Source organism: Oncorhynchus masou, unplaced genomic scaffold (assembly GCF_036934945.1).
Source record: "Oncorhynchus masou masou isolate Uvic2021 unplaced genomic scaffold, UVic_Omas_1.1 unplaced_scaffold_487, whole genome shotgun sequence".
Classification (NCBI taxonomy): domain Eukaryota; kingdom Metazoa; phylum Chordata; class Actinopteri; order Salmoniformes; family Salmonidae; genus Oncorhynchus; species Oncorhynchus masou.
Genome location: NW_027011265.1, coordinates 210,457 through 229,204, shown reverse-complemented (window position 1 = coordinate 229,204; position 18,748 = coordinate 210,457). Strand labels below are relative to the sequence as shown.

The following is an 18,748-nucleotide window of genomic DNA, read 5'->3' as shown; positions in this document are numbered from 1 at the left end:
TCTCTGTCTATGTCTCTGTCTCTGTTCGTTCTCTGTCTATGTTCTCTCTGTCTCTGTCTCTATGTTCGTCTCTGTCTCTGTCTATGTTCGTCTCTGTCTCTGTTCGTGTCTGTCTCTGTCTCTGTCGTCTCTGTCTCTGTTCGTCTGTCTCTGTCTCTGTCTCTGTTCTGTCTCTGTCTCTGTTCGTCTCTGTCTCTGTTCGTCTCTGTCTATGTTCGTCTCTGTCTCTGTCTATGTCTCTGTCTCTGTCTATGTTCGTCTCTGTCTATGTTCGTCTCTGTCTCTGTCTATGTCTCGTGTCTGTCTCTGTCTATGTTCGTCTCTGTCTCTGTCTCGTTCTCTCTGTCTCTGTCTATGTTCGTCTCTGTCTCTGTCTATGTTCGTCTCTGTCTCTGTCTATGTTCGTCTCTGTCTCTGTCTATGTCTGTCTCTGTCTCTGTCTATGTTCGTCTCTGTCTATGTTCGTCTCTGTCTCTGTCTATGTCTCTGTCTATGTTCGTCTCTGTCTATGTTCGTCTCTGTCTCTGTCTATGTTCGTCTCTGTCTATGTTCGTCTCTGTCTATGTTCGTCTCTGTCTCTGTCTCTGTTCTGTTGTGTCTCTGTCTATGTTCGTCTCTGTCTCTGTCTATGATCGTGTCTCTCTGTCTATGTTCGTCTCTGTCTCTGTCTCTGTCTCTGTCTCTGTCTCTGTCTGTCTCTGTCTATGTCTCTGTCTATGTTCGTCTCTGTCTCTGTCTATGTCTCTGTCTCTGTCTATGTTCTGTCTCTGTCTCTGTTCGTCTCTGTCTCTGTCTATGTTCGTCTCTGTCTCTGTTCGTCTCTGTCTCTGTCTATGTTCGTCTCTGTCTCTGTCTATGTTCTTCTCTGTCTCTGTCTATGTTCGTCTCTGTCTCTGTCTCTGTTCTCTGTCTCTGTTCGTCTCTGTCTCTGTTCGTCTCTGTCTCTGTTCTCTGTCTCTGTCTCTGTTCGTCTCTGTCTATGTTCTCTGTCTCTGTCTATGTTCGTCTCTCTGTCTATGTTCGTCTCTGTCTATGTTCGTCTCTGTCTCTGTCTATGTTCGTGTCTGTCTCTGTCTATGTTCGTCTCTGTCTATGTTCGTGTCTGTCTCTGTCTATGTGTCTCTGTCTGTTCGTCTCTGTCTCTGTCTATGTCTCTGTCTATGTTCGTCTCTGTCTGTTCGTCTCTGTCTCTGTTCGTCTCTGTCTATGTTCGTCTCTGTCTCTGTCTCTGTTCTCTGTCTCTGTTCGTCTCTGTCTCTGTTCGTCTCTGTCTATGTTCGTCTCTGTCTATGTTCGTCTCTGTCTGTCTATGTTCGTCTCTGTCTCTGTTCGTCTCTCTGTCTCTGTCTATGTTCGTCTCTGTCTCTGTCTCGTTCGTCTCTGTCTCTGTCTCTGTCTATGTTCTCTCTGTCTCTGTCTGTCTATGTTCGTCTCTGTCTCTGTTCGTCTCTGTCTCTGTCTATGTTCTCTGTCTATGTTCTCTGTCTATGTTCGTCTCTGTCTCTGTTCGTCTCTGTCTCTGTCTATGTTCGTCTCTGTCTCTGTCTATGTTCGTCTCTGTCTATGTTCGTCTCTGTCTATGTTCGTCTCTGTCTCTGTTCGTCTCTGTCTATGTTCGTCTCTGTCTATGTTCGTCTCTGTCTATGTTCGTCTCTGTCTATGTTCGTCTCTGTCTATGTTCGTCTCTGTCTCTGTTCGTCTCTGTCTATGATCGTGTCTGTCTCTGTCTATGTTCGTCTCTGTCTCTGTCTATGTTCGTCTCTGTCTCTGTCTCTGTCTCTGTCTCTGTCTGTCTATGTTCTGTCTCTGTCTCTCTGTCTATGTTCGTCTCTGTCTCTGTCTCGTCTCTGTCTATGTTCGTGTCTGTCTCTGTCTATGTTCTGTCTATGTCTGTCTCTGTCTATGTTCGTCTCTGTCTATGTTCGTCTCTGTCTATGTTCGTCTCTGTCTATGTTCGTCTCTGTCTCTGTTCGTCTCTGTCTATGTTCGTCTCTGTCTATGTTCGTCTCTGTCTATGTTCGTCTCTGTCTATGTTCGTCTCTGTCTATGTTCGTCTCTGTCTATGTTCGTCTCTGTCTCTGTCTATGTTCGTCTCTGTCTATGTTCGTCTCTGTCTATGTTCGTCTCTGTCTCTGTCTATGTTCGTCTCTGTCTCTGTCTATGTTCGTCTCTGTCTCTGTCTATGTTCGTCTCTGTCTCTGTCTATGTTCGTCTCTGTCTATGTTCGTCTCTGTCTATGTTCGTCTCTGTCTCTGTCGTCTCTGTCTCTGTTCGTCTCTGTCTCTGTTCGTCTCTGTCTCTCTCTGTTCGTCTCTGTCTCTGTTCGTCTCTGTCTCTGTCTCTGTCTCGTCTCTGTCTCTGTCTCTGTTCGTCTCTGTCTCTGTCTCTATGTTCGTCTCTGTCTATGTTCGTCTCTGTCTCTGTCTATGTTCGTCTCTGTCTATGTTCGTCTCTGTCTATGTCTCTCTGTCTATGTTCGTCTCTGTCTATGTTCTCTCTGTCTATGTTCGTCTCTGTCTCTGTTCTCTCTGTCTATGTTCGTCTCTGTCTCTGTCTCTGTCTCTGTTCGTCTGTCTCTGTCTATGTCGTCTCTGTCTCTGTCTATGTTCGTCTGTCTGTCTCTGTCTATGTTCGTCTCTGTCTCTGTCTCTGTCTCTGTCTCTGTCTATGTTCGTCTCTGTCTCTGTCTATGTTCGTCTCTGTCTCTGTTCGTCTCTGTCTATGTCTCTCTGTCTATGTTCGTCTCTGTCTATGTTCGTCTCTGTCTATGTTCGTCTCTGTCTATGTTCGTCTCTGTCTCTGTTCGTCTCTGTCTATGTTCGTCTCTGTCTATGTGTCTCTGTCTATGTTCGTCTCTGTCTCTGTTCGTCTCTGTCTCTGTCTCGTCTCTGTCTCTGTCTCTGTTCTCTCTGTCTCTGTCTATGTCGTGTCTGTCTCTGTCTGTTCTCTGTCTATGTTTGTCTCTGTCTCTGTCTATGTTCGTCTCTGTCTCTGTTCGTCTCTGTCTATGTTCGTCTCTGTGTGTTGTCTCTGTCTCTGTTCGTCTCTGTCTCTGTTGTCTCTGTCTCTGTTCGTCTCTGTCTATGTTCGTCTCTGTCTCTGTTCTGTCTCTGTCTCTGTTCGTCTCTGTCTCTGTCTATGTTCGTCTCTGTCTCTGTTCGTCTCTGTCTATGTTCTCTCTGTCTATGTCTCTGTCTCTGTTCTCTGTCTGTCTATGTTCGTCTCTGTCTATGTTCGTCTCTGTCTCTGTTCGTCTCTGTCTCTGTCTGTCTGTCTCTGTCTATGTTCTGTCTCTGTCTATGTTCGTCTCTGTCTGTCTCTCTGTCTATGTTCTGTCTCTGTCTGTCTCTGTCTCTGTTCGTCTCTGTCTATGTTCGTCTCTGTCTCTGTTCGTCTCTCTCTGTCTATGTTCTCTGTCTCTCTGTCTATGTTCGTCTCTGTCTATGTTCGTCTCTGTCTATGTTCTCTCTGTCTATGTTCGTCTCTGTCTCTGTTCGTGTCTGTCTCTGTTCGTCTCTGTCTCTGTTCTGTCTCTGTCTCTGTCTGTCTCTGTCTCTGTCTCTGTCTCTGTCTATGTTCGTCTCTGTCTCTGTTCGTCTCTGTCTCTCTATGTTCGTCTGTCTCTGTCTATGTTCGTCTCTGTCTATGTTCGTCTCTGTCTATGTTCGTCTCTGTCTATGTTCTGTCTCTGTCTCTGTTCGTCTCTGTCTCTGTCTCGTCTCTGTCTATGTTCGTCTCTGTCTATGTCTCTGTCTATGTTCGTCTCTGTCTCTGTCTATCGTTCTCTGTCTCTGTCTATGTTCTTCTCTGTCTCTGTTCGTCTCTGTCTATGTTCGTCGTCTCTGTCTCTGTCTATGTTCGTCTCTGTCTATGTTCGTCTCTGTCTCTGTTCGTCTCTGTCTCTGTTCGTCTCTGTCTCTGTTCTGTCTCTGTCTCTGTTCTGTCTCTGTCTATGTTCTCTCTGTCTGTCTCTGTCTCTCTGTCTCTGTCTGTCTGTCTGTCTCTGTCTCGTTCTCTCTGTCTATGTTCGTCTCTGTCTATGTTCGTCTCTGTCTCTGTTCTCTCTGTCTCTGTTCGTCTCTGTCTATGTTCGTCTCTGTCTCTGTTCGTCTCTGTCTCTGTCTATGTTCGTCTCTGTCTCTGTTCTCTCTGTTCTGTCTCGTCTCTGTCTCTCTTCGTCTCTCTCTGTCTCTGTTATGTCTCGTCTCTGTCTATGTCTATGTCTCTGTCTATGTTCGTCTCTGTCTCTGTCTATGTTCGTCTCTGTCTCTGTTCTCTGTCTCTGTTCGTCTCTGTCTCTGTTCGTGTCTGTCTGTCTCTGTCTATGTTCGTCTCTGTCTATGTTCGTCTCTGTCTCTGTTCTCTGTCTCTGTCGTCTCTGTCTCTGTTCGTCTCTGTCTCTGTCTATGTTCGTCTCTGTCTCTGTCTATGTTCGTCTGTCTCTGTCTCTGTCTCGTCTCTGTCTCTCTGTTCGTCTCTGTCTCTGTCTATGTTCGTCTCTGTCTATGTTCGTCTCTGTCTATGTTCGTCTCTGTCTCTGTCTATGTTCGTCTCTGTCTATGTTCGTCTCTGTCTCTGTCTATGTTCGTCTCTGTCTATGTTCGTCTCTGTCTATGTTCGTCTGTCTATGTGTCTCTGTCTATGTTCGTCTCTGTCTATGTTCGTCTCTGTCTCTGTTCGTCTTTGTCTCTGTCTCTGTCTATGTTCGTCTCTGTCTCTGTTCGTCTTTGTCTCTGTCTATGTTCGTCTCTGTCTCTGTCTATGTCGTGTCTGTCTCTGTCTATGTCTCTGTCTCTGTCTCTGTCTATGTTCGTCTATGTTCGTCTCTGTCTATGTTCGTCTCTGTCTCTGTCTATGTTCTGTCTCTGTCTGTTCTCTCTGTCTCTGTCTATGTTCGTCTCTGTCTCGTCTCTGTCTCTGTTCTGTCTCTGTTCTCTGTCTCTGTCTCTGTCTCTGTTCGTCTCTGTCTATGTTCGTGTCTGTCTCTGTCTCTGTCTATGTTCGTCTCTGTCTCTGTCTATGTTCGTCTCTCTCTCTGTTCGTCTCTGTCTCTGTCTCTCTGTCTCTGTTCGTCTCTGTGTCTCTGTTCGTCTCTGTCTCTGTCTATGTTCGTCTCTGTCTCTGTCTATGTCTGTCTCTGTCTCTGTTCGTCTCTGTCTCTGTCTCTGTCTCTGTCTCTGTTCTCTCTGTCTATGTTCGTCTCTGTCTATGTTCGTCTCTGTCTATGTTCGTCTCTGTCTATGTTCGTCTCTGTCTCTGTTCGTCTCTGTCTGTCTCTGTCTATGTTCGTTCTGTCTCTGTCTATGTTCGTCTCTGTCTCTGTCTATGTCTGTCTCTGTCTCTCTGTCTATGTTCGTCTGTTGTCTCTGTCTATGTTCGTCTCTGTCTCTGTCTATGTTCGTGTCTGTCTCTGTCTCTATGTCTCTGTCTATGTTCGTCTCTGTCTCTGTTCGTCTCTGTCTATGTTCGTCTCTGTCTCTGTCTATGTTCGTCTCTGTCTCTCTGTCTCTGTTCTATCTCTGTCTCTCTGTCTATGTTCGTCTCTGTCTCTGTTATGTTCGTCTCTGTCTCTGTTCGTCTCTGTCTATGTTCGTCTCTGTCTCTGTCTATGTTCGTCTCTGTCTATGTTCGTCTCTGTCTATGTTCTCTCTGTCTATGTTCGTCTCTGTCTATGTTCTCTCTGTCTATGTTCGTCTCTGTCTCTGTCTATGTTCGTGTCTGTCTCTGTTCGTCTCTGTCTCTGTCTATGTTCGTCTCTGTCTCTGTCTATGTTCGTGTCTGTCTATGTTCGTCTCTGTCTATGTTCGTCTCTGTCTCTGTCTATGTTCGTCTCTGTCTCTGTCTCTCTGTCTATGTTCGTCTCTGTCTCTGTCTCTGTCTGTCTATGTTCGTGTCTGTCTCTGTTCTCTCTGTCTATGTTCGTCTCTGTCTATGTTCGTCTCTGTCTATGTTCGTCTCTGTCTATGTTCGTCTCTGTCTATGTTCGTCTCTGTCTCTGTCTATGTTTCTCTGTCTCTGTCTATGTTCGTCTCTGTCTCTGTCTCTGTTCGTGTCTGTGTCTCTGTCTCTGTTCTCTGTCTCTGTCTCTGTTCGTCTCTGTCTCTGTTCGTCTCTGTCTCTGTCTATGTCTCTGTCTCTGTTCATGTCTGTCTCTGTCTCGTGTCTCTGTCTCTGTCTCTGTTCGTGTCTGTCTCTGTCTATGTTCGTCTCTGTCTATGTTCGTGTCTGTCTCTGTCTATGTTCGTCTCTGTCTCTGTTCGTCTCTGTCTATGTTCTCTGTCTATGTTCTGTCTCTGTCTATGTTCGTGTCTGTCTCTGTCTATGTTCGTCTCTGTCTCTGTCTATGTTCGTCTCTGTCTCTGTTCGTCTCTGTCTCTGTCTATGTTCGTCTCTGTCTCTGTTCTGTCTCTGTCTATGTGTCTCTGTCTCTGTCTCTGTCTATGTTCTGTCTCTGTCTATGTTCGTCTCTGTCTCGTGTCTGTCTCTGTCTCTCGTCTCTCTATGTTCGTCTCTGTCTATGTTCGTCTCTGTCTATGTTCTCTGTCTCTGTCTCTGTCTATGTTCGTGTCTGTCTATGTTCGTCTCTCTGTCTGTCTATGTCTCTGTCTATGTTCTGTCTCTGTCTATCTGTCTCTGTCTATGTTCGTCTCTGTCTATGTTCTGTCTCTGTCTATGTTCGTCTCTGTCTCTGTCCCTGTTCGTCTCTGTCTCTGTTCGTCTCTGTCTCTGTTCGTCTCTGTCTCTGTTCGTCTCTGTCTATGTTCGTGTCTCTGTCTCTGTCTATGTCGTCTCTGTCTATGTTCGTCTCTGTCTATGTTCGTCTCTGTCTATGTTCTGTCTCTGTCTCTGTCTCTGTTCGTCTCTGTCTCTGTTCTGTCTCTGTCTCTGTCTCTGTCTATGTTCGTCTCTGTCTCTGTCTCTGTCTCTGTTCGTCTCTGTCTATGTTCGTCTCTGTCTGTCTCTGTCTATGTTCGTCTCTGTCTATGTTCGTCTCTCTGTCTATGATCGTGTCTGTCTCTGTCTGTTCGTCTCTGTCTATGTTCGTCTCTGTCTCTGTCTATGTTCGTCTCTGTCTCTGTTCGTCTCTGTCTCTGTTCGTCTCTGTCTCTGTCTCTGTCTATGTCTCGTCTCTGTCTATGTTCGTCTCTGTCTATGTTCGTCTCTGTCTATGTTCGTCTCTGTCTATGTTCGTCTCTGTCTATGTTCGTCTCTGTCTATGTTCGTCTCTGTCTCTGTCTATGTTCGTCTCTGTCTATGTTCTTCTCTGTCTCTGTCTCTGTTCGTCTCTGTCTCTGTTCTGTTCTCTCTCTCTGTCTCTGTCTCTGTCTCTGTCTCTGTCTCTGTCTCTGTCTCTGTTCGTGTCTGTCTCTGTCTATGTCTCTGTCTCTGTTCGTCTCTGTCTATGTTCATGTCTGTCTATGTTCGTGTCTGTCTCTGTCTATGTTCTGTCTCTGTCTATGTTCGTGTCTCTCTCTGTCTCTGTTCGTGTCTGTCTCTGTCTATGTTCTGTCATTCTGTCTATGTCTCTCTGTCTATGTTCTGTCTCTGTCTATGTTCGTCTCTGTCTCTGTGTCGTCTCTGTCTATGTTCGTCTCTGTCTCTGTCTCTGTCTATGTTCGTCTCTGTCTCTGTCTATGTTCGTCTCTGTCTATGTTCGTCTCTGTCTATGTTCGTCTCTGTCTCTGTCTCTGTCTCTCTGTCTATGTTCGTCTCTGTCTCTGTTCGTCTCTGTCTATGTTCTGTCTGTCTGTCTCTGTCTCGTCTCTGTCTCTGTCTATGTTCGTCTCTGTCTCTGTTCGTCTCTGTCTCTGTTCGTCTCTGTCTCTGTTCGTCTCTGTCTCTGTTCTCTGTCTCTGTCTCTGTCTCTGTCTCTGTCTATGTTCGTCTCTGTCTCTGTTCTCTCTGTCTCTGTCTCTGTTCGTCTCTGTCTGTCTCTGTCTCTGTCTGTCTCTTCGTCTCTGTTCGTCTCTGTCTATGTTCGTCTCTGTCTATGTTCGTCTCTGTCTCTGTCTATGTTCGTCTCTGTCTCTGTCTATGTTCGTCTCTGTCTATGTTCGTCTCTGTCTCTGTCTCTGTCGTCTCTGTCTATGTTCGTCTCTGTCTCTGTTCGTCTTTGTCTCTGTCTCTGTCTATGTTCATCTCTGTCTCTGTTCGTCTTTGTCTCTGTCTATGTTCGTCTCTGTCTCTGTCTAAGATCGTGTCTGTCTCTGTCTATGTTCGTCTGTCTCTGTCTATGTTCGTGTCTGTCTCTGTCTGTTCTGTCTATGTTCGTTCTGTCTCTGTCTCTGTCTCTGTCTCGTCTGTCTGTCTCTGTCTCTGTCTATGTTCGTCTCTGTCTATGTTCGTCTCTGTCTATGTTCGTGTCTGTCTATGTTCGTCTCTGTCTATGTTCTCTGTCTCTGTCTATGTTCGTCTCTGTCTCTGTCTATGTTCGTCTCTGTCTCTGTCTATGTTCGTCTCTGTCTCTGTCTCTGTCTATGTTCTGTTGTCTCTGTCTCTGTTCGTCTCTGTCTCTGTTCTCTCTGTCTCTGTTCGTCTCTGTCTCTGTTCGTCTCTGTCTCTGTTCGTCTCTGTCTCTGTTCATGTCTGTCTATGTTCGTGTCTGTCTCTGTCTATGTTCGTCTCATTCTCTGTCTATGTTCGTCTCTGTCTATGTTCGTGTCTGTCTCTGTCTATGTTCGTGTCATTCTCTGTCTATTTTCGTCTCTGTCTATGTTCGTGTCTGTCTCTGTCTATGTTCGTCTCTGTCTATGTTCGTCTCTGTCTATGTTCGTGTCTGTCTCTGTCTATGTTCGTCTCTGTCTATGTTCGTCTCTGTCTCTGTTCGTCTCTGTCTCTGTTCTGTCTCTGTCTATGTCTCTGTCTATGTTCGTCTCTGTCTCTGTCTCTGTTCTGTCTCTGTCTATGTTCGTCTCTGTCTCTGTTCGTCTCTGTCTATGTTCGTCTGTCTGTCTCTGTCTATGTTCGTCTCTGTCTCTGTTCGTCTCTGTCTCTGTTCGTCTCTGTCTCTGTTCGTCTCTGTCTCTGTTCTGTCTCTGTCTCTGTCTCTGTTCTGTCTCTGTCTATGTCTCTGTCTCTGTCTATGTTCTCTCTCTCTCTGTTCGTCTCTGTCTATGTTCGTCTCTGTCTATGTTCGTCTCTGTCTATGTTCGTCTCTGTCTCTGTCTATGTTCGTCTCTGTCTATGTTCTATGTCTCTGTCTATGTCTCTGTCTCTGTCGTCTCTGTCTCGTCTCTGTCTATGTTCGTCTCTGTCTATGTTCGTCTCTGTCTCTGTTCGTCTCTGTCTCTGTCTATGTTCGTCTCTGTCTCTGTTCGTCTTTGTCTCTGTCTATGTTCGTCTCTGTCTCTGTCTAAGATTGTGTCTGTCTCTGTCTATGTTTGTCTCTGTCTCTGTCTATGTTCGTCTATGTTTGTCTCTGTCTATGTTCGTCTCTGTCTCTGTTCGTGTCTGTCTCTGTTCGTCTTTGTCTCTGTCTATGTTCGTCTCTGTCTCTGTAGTCTCTTTGTCTCTGTCTATGTTCGTCTCTGTCTCTGTCTAAGATCGTGTCTGTCTCTGTCTATGTTCGTCTCTGTCTCTATGTTCTCTGTCTCTGTTCTCTCTGTCTATGTTCGTCTCTGTCTCTGTTCGTCTCTGTCTCTGTTCGTCTCTGTCTATGTTCGTGTCTGTCTCTCTGTCTATGTTCGTCTCTGTCTATGTTCGTCTCTGTCTATGTTCGTCTCTGTCTCTGTCTATGTTCGTCTCTGTCTCTGTCTATGTTCTGTCTCTGTCTATGTTCGTCTCTGTCTCTGTCTATGTTCGTCTCTGTCTATGTTCGTCTCTGTCTATGTTCGTCTCTGTCTCTGTTGTCTGTCTCTGTCTATGTTCGTCTCTGTCTCTGTTCGTCTTTGTCTCTGTCTATGTTCGTCTCTGTCTCTGTCTAAGATCTGTCTGTCTCTGTCTATGTTCGTCTCTCTCTGTCTATGATCGTTCTGTCTCTGTCTGTTCGTCTCTGTCTATGTTCGTCTCTGTCTCTGTCTATGTTCTGTCTCTGTTCGTCTCTGTCTATGTTCGTCTCTGTCTCTTCGTCTCTGTCTATGATCATCTCTGTCTATGTTCGTCTCTGTCTATGTTCGTCTCTGTCTATGTTCGTCTCTGTCTCTGTCTATGTTCGTCTCTGTCTCTGTCTCTCTGTCTATGTTCGTCTCTGTCTATGTTCGTCTCTGTCTCTGTTCTGTTCTGTCTCTGTCTCTGTTCGTCTCTGTCTATGTTCGTCTCTGTCTCTGTTCGTCTCTGTCTCTGTCTCTCTGTCTCTGTTCGTCTCTGTCTATGTTCGTGTCTGTCTCTGTCTATGTTCGTGTCTCTGTCTATGTTCGTCTCTGTCTATGTTCTGTCTATGTTCTGTCTCTGTCTATGTTCGTGTCATTCTCTGTCTATGTTCGTCTCTGTCTATGTTCTCTGTCTCTGTCTCTGTCTATGTTCGTCTCTGTCTCTGTCTATGTTCGTCTCTGTCTATGTTCGTCTCTGTGTCTATGTTCGTGTCTGTCTCTGTCTATGTTCGTCTCTGTCTATGTTCGTCTCTGTCTATGTTCGTTCTGTCTCTGTCTATGTTCGTCTCTGTCTATGTCTCTGTCTCTGTCTCTGTCTCTGTCTCTGTCTATGTTCGTCTCTGTCTCTGTTCGTCTCTGTCTCTGTTCGTCTCTGTCTCTGTCTGTCTGTCTGTCTCTGTCTATGTTCGTCTCTGTCTATGTTCGTCTCTGTCTATGTTCGTCTCTGTCTCTGTTCGTCTCTGTCTCTGTTCGTCTCTGTCTCTGTCTCTGTCTCTGTTCTGTCTCTGTCTCTGTCTCTCTGTCTCTCTGTTCTGTCTCTGTCTATGTTCGTCTCTGTCTATGTTCGTCTCTGTCTCTGTTCGTCTGTCTATGTTCTGTCTCTGTCTCTGTCTCTGTTCGTCTGTCTCTGTCTATGTTCGTCTCTGTCTCTGTCTGTTCGTCTCTGTCTATGTTCGTCTCTGTCTATGTTCGTCTCTGTCTATGTTCGTCTCTGTCTATGTTCTCTCTGTCTATGTCTCTCTGTCTCTGTCTATGTTCGTCTCTGTCTCTGTTCGTCTCTGTTCGTCTCTGTCTATGTTCGTCTCTGTCTCTGTCTATGTTCGTCTCTGTCTATGTTCGTCTCTGTCTCTGTCTATGTTCTGTCTATGTTCGTCTCTGTCTATGTTCGTCTCTGTCTATGTTCGTGTCTGTCTCTGTCTCTGTCTCTGTCTCTGTCTATGTTTCGTCTCTGTCTCTGTTCGTCTCTCTGTCTCTGTTCGTCTCTGTCTCTGTCTATGTTCGTGTCTGTCTCTGTCTATGTTCGTCTCTGTCTATGTTCGTCTCTGTCTCTGTCCCTGTTCTCTCTGTCCCTGTTCGTCTCTGTCTCTGTTCTGTCTCTGTCTATGTTCGTGTCTGTCTGTCTCTGTCTATGTTCGTCTCTGTCTATGTTCGTCTCTGTCTCTGTTCGTCTCTGTCTCTGTCTATGTTCTCTGTCTCTGTTCGTCTCTGTCTCTGTCTATGTTCGTCTCTGTCTCTGTCTATGTTCTCTCTGTCTATGTTCGTCTCTGTCTATGTTCTGTCTGTCTGTCTCTGTCTATGTTCGTCTCTGTCTATGTTCGTCTCTGTCTATGTTCGTCTCTGTCTCTGTTCGTCTCTGTCTCTGTCTATGTTCGTCTCTGTCTCTGTTCGTCTCTGTCTCTGTCTATGTTCTCTCTCTGTCTATGTTCGTCTCTGTCTCTCTCTGTCTATGTTCGTCTCTCTGTCTATGTTCGTCTCTGTCTCTGTCTGTTCGTCTCTGTCTATGTTCGTCTCTGTCTCTGTTCTCTGTCTATGTCGTCTCTGTCTCTGTCTATGTTCGTGTCTGTCTCTGTCGTCTCTGTCTATGTTCGTCTCTGTCTCTGTCTATGTCTCGTCTCTGTCTATGTTCGTCTCTGTCTCTGTTCGTCTCTGTCTCTGTTCGTCTCTGTCTATGTTCGTCTCTGTCTATGTTCGTCTCTGTCTATGTTCGTCTCTGTCTATGTTCGTCTCTGTCTATGTTCGTCTCTGTCTCTGTCTATGTTCGTCTCTGTCTCTGTCTATGTACGTCTCTGTCTCTGTCTATGTTCGTGTCTGTCTCTGTCTCTGTTCGTCTCTGTCTCTGTCTCTGTTCGTCTCTGTCTCTGTTCGTCTCTGTCTCTGTTCGTCTCTGTCTCTGTTCGTCTCTGTCTCTGTTCGTCTCTGTCTCTGTTTGTCTCTGTCTCTGTTCTCTCTGTCTCTGTTCGTCTCTGTCTTTGTTCGTTCATGTCTCTGTCTATGTTCGTCTCTGTCTATGTTCTCTGTCTCTGTCTATGTTCGTGTCATTCTCTGTCTATGTTCGTCTCTGTCTATGTTCGTGTCTGTCTCTGTCTGTCTCTGTCTATGTTCGTCTCTGTCTATGTTCGTCTCTGTCTATGTTCGTGTCTGTCTCTGTTCTGTCTATGTTCGTGTCTGTCTCTGTCTATGTTCGTCTCTGTCTATGTTCGTCTCTGTCTCTGTCTATGTCTCTGTCTATGTTCGTCTCTGTCTATGTCGCCTCTGTCTATGTTCGTCTCTGTCTATGTCTCTGTCTATGTTCGTCTCTGTCTATGTTCGTCTCTGTCTCTGTTCGTCTCTGTCTCTGTTGGTCTCTGTCTCTGTTCGTCTCTGTCTATGTTCGTCTCTGTCTCTGTTCTGTCTCTGTCTATGTTCTGTCTCTGTCTATGTTCGTCTCTGTCTATGTTCGTCTCTGTCTCTGTCTATGTTCGTCTCTGTCTATGTTCGTCTCTGTCTCTGTTCGTCTCTGTCTCTTTCTGTCTATGTTCTGTCTCTGTCTATGTTCGTCTCTGTCTATGTTCTCTGTCTATGTTCGTCTCTGTCTCTGTCTATGTTCGTCTCTGTCTCTGTTCGTCTTTGTCTCTGTTCGTCTCTGTCTATGTTCGTCTCTGTCTATGTTCGTGTCTGTCTGTCTTGTCTATGTTCGTCTCTGTCTATGTTCGTCTCTGTCTCTGTTCGTCTCTGTCTCTGTCTCTGTTCGTCTCTGTCTCTGTTCGTCTCTGTCTATGTTCGTCTCTGTCTCTGTTCGTCTTTGTCTCTGTCTCTGTCTCTGTCTATGTTCGTGTCTGTCTCTGTCTATGTCTCTGTCTCTGTCTATGTTCGTCTCTGTCTCTGTCTAAGATCGTTCTGTCTCTGTCTATGTTCGTCTCTGTCTCTGTCTCTGTTCGTCTATGTTTGTCTCTGTCTATGTTCGTCTCTGTCTGTCTCTGTTCGTCTCTGTCTCTGTTCTCTGTCTTTGTCTCTGTCTATGTTCGTCTCTGTCTCTGTCTCTGTGTCTGTCTCTGTCTATGTTCGTCTCTGTCTCTGTCTATGTTCGTCTATGTTTGTCTCTGTCTATGTTCGTCTCTGTCTCTGTCTCTGTCTATGTTCGTCTCTGTCTATGTTCGTCTCTGTCTCTGTTTGTTTGTCTCTGTCTATGTTCGTCTCTGTCTCTGTCTATGTTTGTCTCTGTCTATGTTTGTGTCTGTCTCTGTCTATGTTCGTGTCTGTCTATGTCTCTGTCTGTCTGTCTATGTCTCTGTCTCTGTTTGTCTCTGTCTCTGTCAATGTTCGTCTCTGTCTATATTTGTCTATGTTTGTGTCTATGTTCATGTCTGTCTATGTTCGTCTATGTCTCTGTCTCTGTCTCTGTCTATGTTTGTGTCTGTCTATGTCTATCTCTGTCTCTGTCTATGTTCGTCTCTGTCTATGTTTGTCTCTGTCTCTGTCTATGTTTGTCTCTGTCTCTGTCTATGTTCATGTCTGTCTCTGTCTATGTTTGTCTATGTTTGTGTCTATGTTCGTCTATGTTCGTGTCTGTCTCTGTCGATGTTCGTGTCTGTCTCTGTCGAAGTTCGTGTCTGTCTCTGTCGATGTTCGTGTCTGTCACTGTCTATATTCGTGTCTATATCTGTGTCTGTCTATGTTCGTGTCTGTTTTGGTGGCAAGATGAGTGAATATATTTCTTCCCCCCTAGATATTCTCAGTCAAAACTTGGGTAAGTGTTGTCTCTGTTTACTATATTCATGTAATGTTGAACATTATCAAAGGAAATAGAGGAAATTACCCATAATTCTGCATAAGGAGGTCAGAATAGAGAGGATGTAGTCTGTCTTCATGTTCTAGTACCCATAATACATCATGTTTTATCTACTGTCTTCAGAGGAGGTCAGAATAGAGAGGATGTAGTCTGTCTTCATGTTCTAGTACCCATAATACATCATGTTTTATCTACTGTCTACAGAGGAGGTCAGAATAGAGAGGATGTAGTCTGTCTTCATGTTCTAGTACCCATAATACATCATGTTTTATCTACTGTCTACAGAGGAGGTCAGAATAGAGAGGATGTTGTCTGTCTTCATGTTCTAGTACCCATAATGCAGCATGTTTTTATCTTCTGTCTTCTATCTACAGAGAAGGTTATAAAACAGAGGGGTGAGTTTGAAAGTCTGTCTTTCTCCAACTTCATGTTCTAGTACCCATAATGCATCATGTTTTATCTACTGTCTATAGAGGAGGTCAGAATAGAGAGGATGTAGTCTGTCTTCATGTTCTTGTACCCATAATACATCATGTTTTATCTACTGTCTAGACAAGGTCACAACAGAGTGTATAAAACCCAACTCTATTACATCAACAATAGACTGAGATATCAGCCATACATACCTATATAGACCTATAGACACTATATAGACCTATAGACACAATATAGACACTACAGTGCCTTATCGAAAGTATTCAGCCCCCTTGAACTTTGCGACCTTTTGCCACATTTCAGGCTTCAAACATAAAGATATAAAACTGTATTTTTTTGTGAAGAATCAACAAGTGGGACACAATCATGAAGTGTAACGACATTTATTGGATATTTCAAACTTTTTTAACAAATCAAAACCTGAAAATTGGGCGTGCGAAATTATTCAGCCCCCTTAAGTTAATACTTTGTAGTGCCACCTTTTACTGCGATTACAGCTGTAAGTCACTTGGGGTATGTCTCTATCAGTTTTGCACATCGAGAGACTGAAATGTGAATGACCAGAGTAAGAACCTCTCTCCCTCTGGTTACCTATCACTGGAATATAAACCTTATCTAGTGCAATCACCTGGGTAAGAACCTCTCTACCTCTGGTTCAGGTATACCTGCTATCTAGTCTATGATGATAAGACCCTTACCTTGGTCTATATCACTAGAATATAAACATATCTAGTCTATCACCTGGGTAAGAACCTCTCTACAGACTCTGGTCTACATATCACTGGAATATAAACCTTATCTAGTCTATCACCTGGGTAAGAACCTCTCTACCTCTGGTTACATATCACTGGAATATAAACCTTATCTAGTCTATCACCTGGGTAAGAACCTCTCTACCTCTGGTTACATATCACTGGAATATAAACCTTATCTAGTCTATCACCTGGGTAAGAACCTCTCTACCTCTGGTTACATATCACTGGAATATAAACCTTATCTAGTCTATCTGGGTTTAATGTCTATCTGGTTACATATTACTGCATTAAACCTGTCTAGTTATCAGAAACCTCTCACCTCTGGTTACTGGTTACATGTATCTAGTCACTGGGTATATAAACTGGAATATAAACTTATCTAGTCTATGACCTGGGTAAGAACCTCTCTACCTCTGGTTACATATCACTGGAATATAAACCTTATCTAGTCTATCACCTGGGTAAGAACCTCTCTACCTCTGGTTACATATCACTGGAATATAAACCTTATCTAGTCTATCACCTGGGTAAGAACCTCTCTACCTCTGGTTACATATCACTGGAATATAAACCTTATCTAGTCTATCACCTGGGTAAGAACCTCTCTACCTCTGGTTACATATCACTGGAATATAAACCTTATCTAGTCTATCACCTGGGTAAGAACCTCTCTACCTCTGGTTACATATCACTGGAATATAAACCTTATCTAGTCTATCACCTGGGTAAGAACCTCTCTACCTCTGGTTACATATCACTGGAATATAAACCTTATCTAGTCTATCACCTGGGTAAGAACCTCTACCTCTGGTTACATATCACTGGAATATAAACCTTATCTAGTCTATCACCTGGGTAAGAACCTCTCTACCTCTGGTTACATATCACTGGAATATAAACCTTATCTAGTCTATCACCTGGGTAAGAACCTCTCTACCTCTGGTTACATATCACTGGAATATAAACCTTACTAGGCTATCACCTGGGTAAGAACCAGTCCTCTACTGGCTGTACTGGGTACATAGGAACCAGGCTCTGATGACCAGTCCTTATCTGTACTGGGTAGACCTGAGGAACCAGGCTCTGAACCAGTCCTCTACTGGCTGTACTGGGTAGACCAGAGGAACCAGGCTCTGAGGGGTGACCAGTCCTCTACTGGCTGTACTGGGTAGACCAGGCTCTGAGGGGTGACCAGGCTCTACTGGCTGTACTGGGTAGACCAGAGGAACCAGGCTCTGTGACCAGTCCTCTACTGGCTGTACTGGGTAGACCAGAGGAACCAGGCTCTGAGGGGTGACCAGTCCTCTACTGGCTGTACTGGGTAGACCAGAGGAACCAGGCTCTGAAGGGTGACCAGTCCTCTACTGGCTGTACTGGGTAGACCAGAGGAACCAGGCTCTGAGGGGTGACCAGTCCTCTACTGGCTGTACTGGGTAGACCAGAGGAACCAGGCTCTGAGGGGTGACCAGTCCTCTACTGGCTGTACTGGGTAGACCAGAGGAACCAGGCTCTGAGGGGTGACCAGTCCTCTACTCGCTGTACTGGGTAGACCAGGAACCAGGCTCTGAGGGGTGACCAGTCCTCTACTGGCTGTACTGGGTAGACCAGAGGAACCAGGCTCTGAGGGGTGACCAGTCCTCTATTGGCTGTACTGGGTAGAGAGGAACCAGGCTCTGAGGGGTGACCAGTCCTCTACTGGCTGTACTGGGTAGAGAGGAACCAGGCTCTGAGGAGGTACCAGCAGGGTTTGATAATAACATGATGGTTTTAGGTGTCAACATGTCTAATAACTGATTATCTGTTTTTTGCCAACATCCACAGATTCAAATGAGGAAGAACGTTACCTTTGTAAGTAGTGTGTTTGTGTCTGATGTACCTACCTGTCTGTCTGTCTGTCTGTCTGTCTGTCTATCTATGTACCTGTCTGTCTGTGCATGTCAGACAGAGACAGACAGAGACAGACAGAGACAGACAGAGACAGACAGAGACAGACAGACACATACCCAGACACATACCCAGACACATACCCAGACACATACCCAGACACATACCCAGACACATACCCAGACACATACCCAGACACATACCCAGACACATACCCAGACACATACCCAGACACATACCCAGACACATACCCAGACACATACCCAGACACATACCCAGACACATACCCAGACACATACCCAGACACATACCCAGACACATACCCAGACACATACCCAGACACATACCCAGACACATACCCAGACACATACCCAGACACATACCCAGACACATACCCAGACACATACCCAGACACATACCCAGACACATACCCAGACACATACCCAGACACATACCCAGACACATACCCAGACACATACCCAGACACATAGAAAGACATACGGGTACATAGACAGACAGACAATGTACCCGTCTGTCTGTCTGTCTATTTTCCCATCTGTCTGTCTGTCTGTCTGTGTGCCCGTCTGTCTGTGTGCCCGTCTGTCTGTGTGCCCGTCTGTCTGTGTGCCCGTCTGTCTCTGTGCCCGTCTGTCTGTGTGCCCGTCTGTCTGTGTGCCCGTCTGTCTGTCTAATTTCCTGTTTTGGTGGCGAGTATTATATATATAAATATATTTCTCCCCCCTAGATGTTCTCAGTCAAAACCTGTCTAGACAGCTGGGTAAGTATTGTCTCTGTGTTTACTATATTAATGTAGTCTGTCTTCATGTTTTATCTACTGTCTACAGAGGAGGTCAGAATAGAGAGGATGTTGTCTGTCTTCATGTTCTAGTACCCATAATACATCATGTTTTATCTTCTCTGTCTTCTGTTTACAGAGGTCAGAATAGAGAGGATGTAGTCTGTCTTCATGTTCTAGTACCCATAATGCATCATGTTTTATCTACTGTCTACAGAGGAGGTCAGAATAGAGAGGATGTAGTCTGTCTTCATGTTCTAGTACCCATAATGCATCATGTTTTATCTACTGTCTACAGAGGAGGTCAGAATAGAGAGGATGTAGTCTGTCTTCATGTTCTAGTACCCATAATGCATCATGTTTTATCTACTGTCTACAGAGGAGGTCAGAATAGAGAGGATGTAGTCTGTCTTCATGTTCTAGTACCCATAATACATCATGTTTTATCTACTGTCTATAGAGGAGGTCAGAATAGAGAGGATGTAGTCTGTCTTCATGTTCTAGTACCCATAATACATCATGTTTTATCTTCTGTCTTCTATCTACAGAGAAGGTTATAAAACAGAGGGGTGAGTTTGAAAGTCTGTCTTTCTCCAACTTCATGTTCTAGTACCCATAATGCATCATGTTTTATCTACTGTCTACAGACAAGGTCACAAGAGAGTGTTCCATAAAACCCAACTCTATTACATCAACAATAGACTGAGATATCAGCCATACATACCTATATAGACCTATAGACACAATATAGACACTACAGTGCCTTACGAAAGTATTCAGCCCCCTTGAACTTTGCGACCTT

General features: G+C 44.9%; 1 protein-coding gene across 5 annotated transcripts in view; it reads left to right on the top strand.

Moving 5' to 3' along the window:
- Positions 1-18,748, top strand: part of LOC135535386 (butyrophilin subfamily 3 member A2-like) — a 165,954-nt gene that overhangs the window by 110,887 nt on the left and 36,319 nt on the right. For 3 of the 5 annotated variants that reach the window (XM_064962060.1, XM_064962061.1, XM_064962063.1), the window contains exons 7-9: positions 17,088-17,114; positions 17,896-17,928; positions 18,495-18,515. The exons of the other annotated variants lie outside the window; for them this stretch is intronic. In XM_064962060.1, the coding sequence (XP_064818132.1) occupies positions 17,088-17,114; positions 17,896-17,928; positions 18,495-18,515 (81 nt within the window). The remainder of the gene's footprint in view (positions 1-17,087; positions 17,115-17,895; positions 17,929-18,494; positions 18,516-18,748) is intronic. 5 annotated transcript variants of the gene reach the window in all.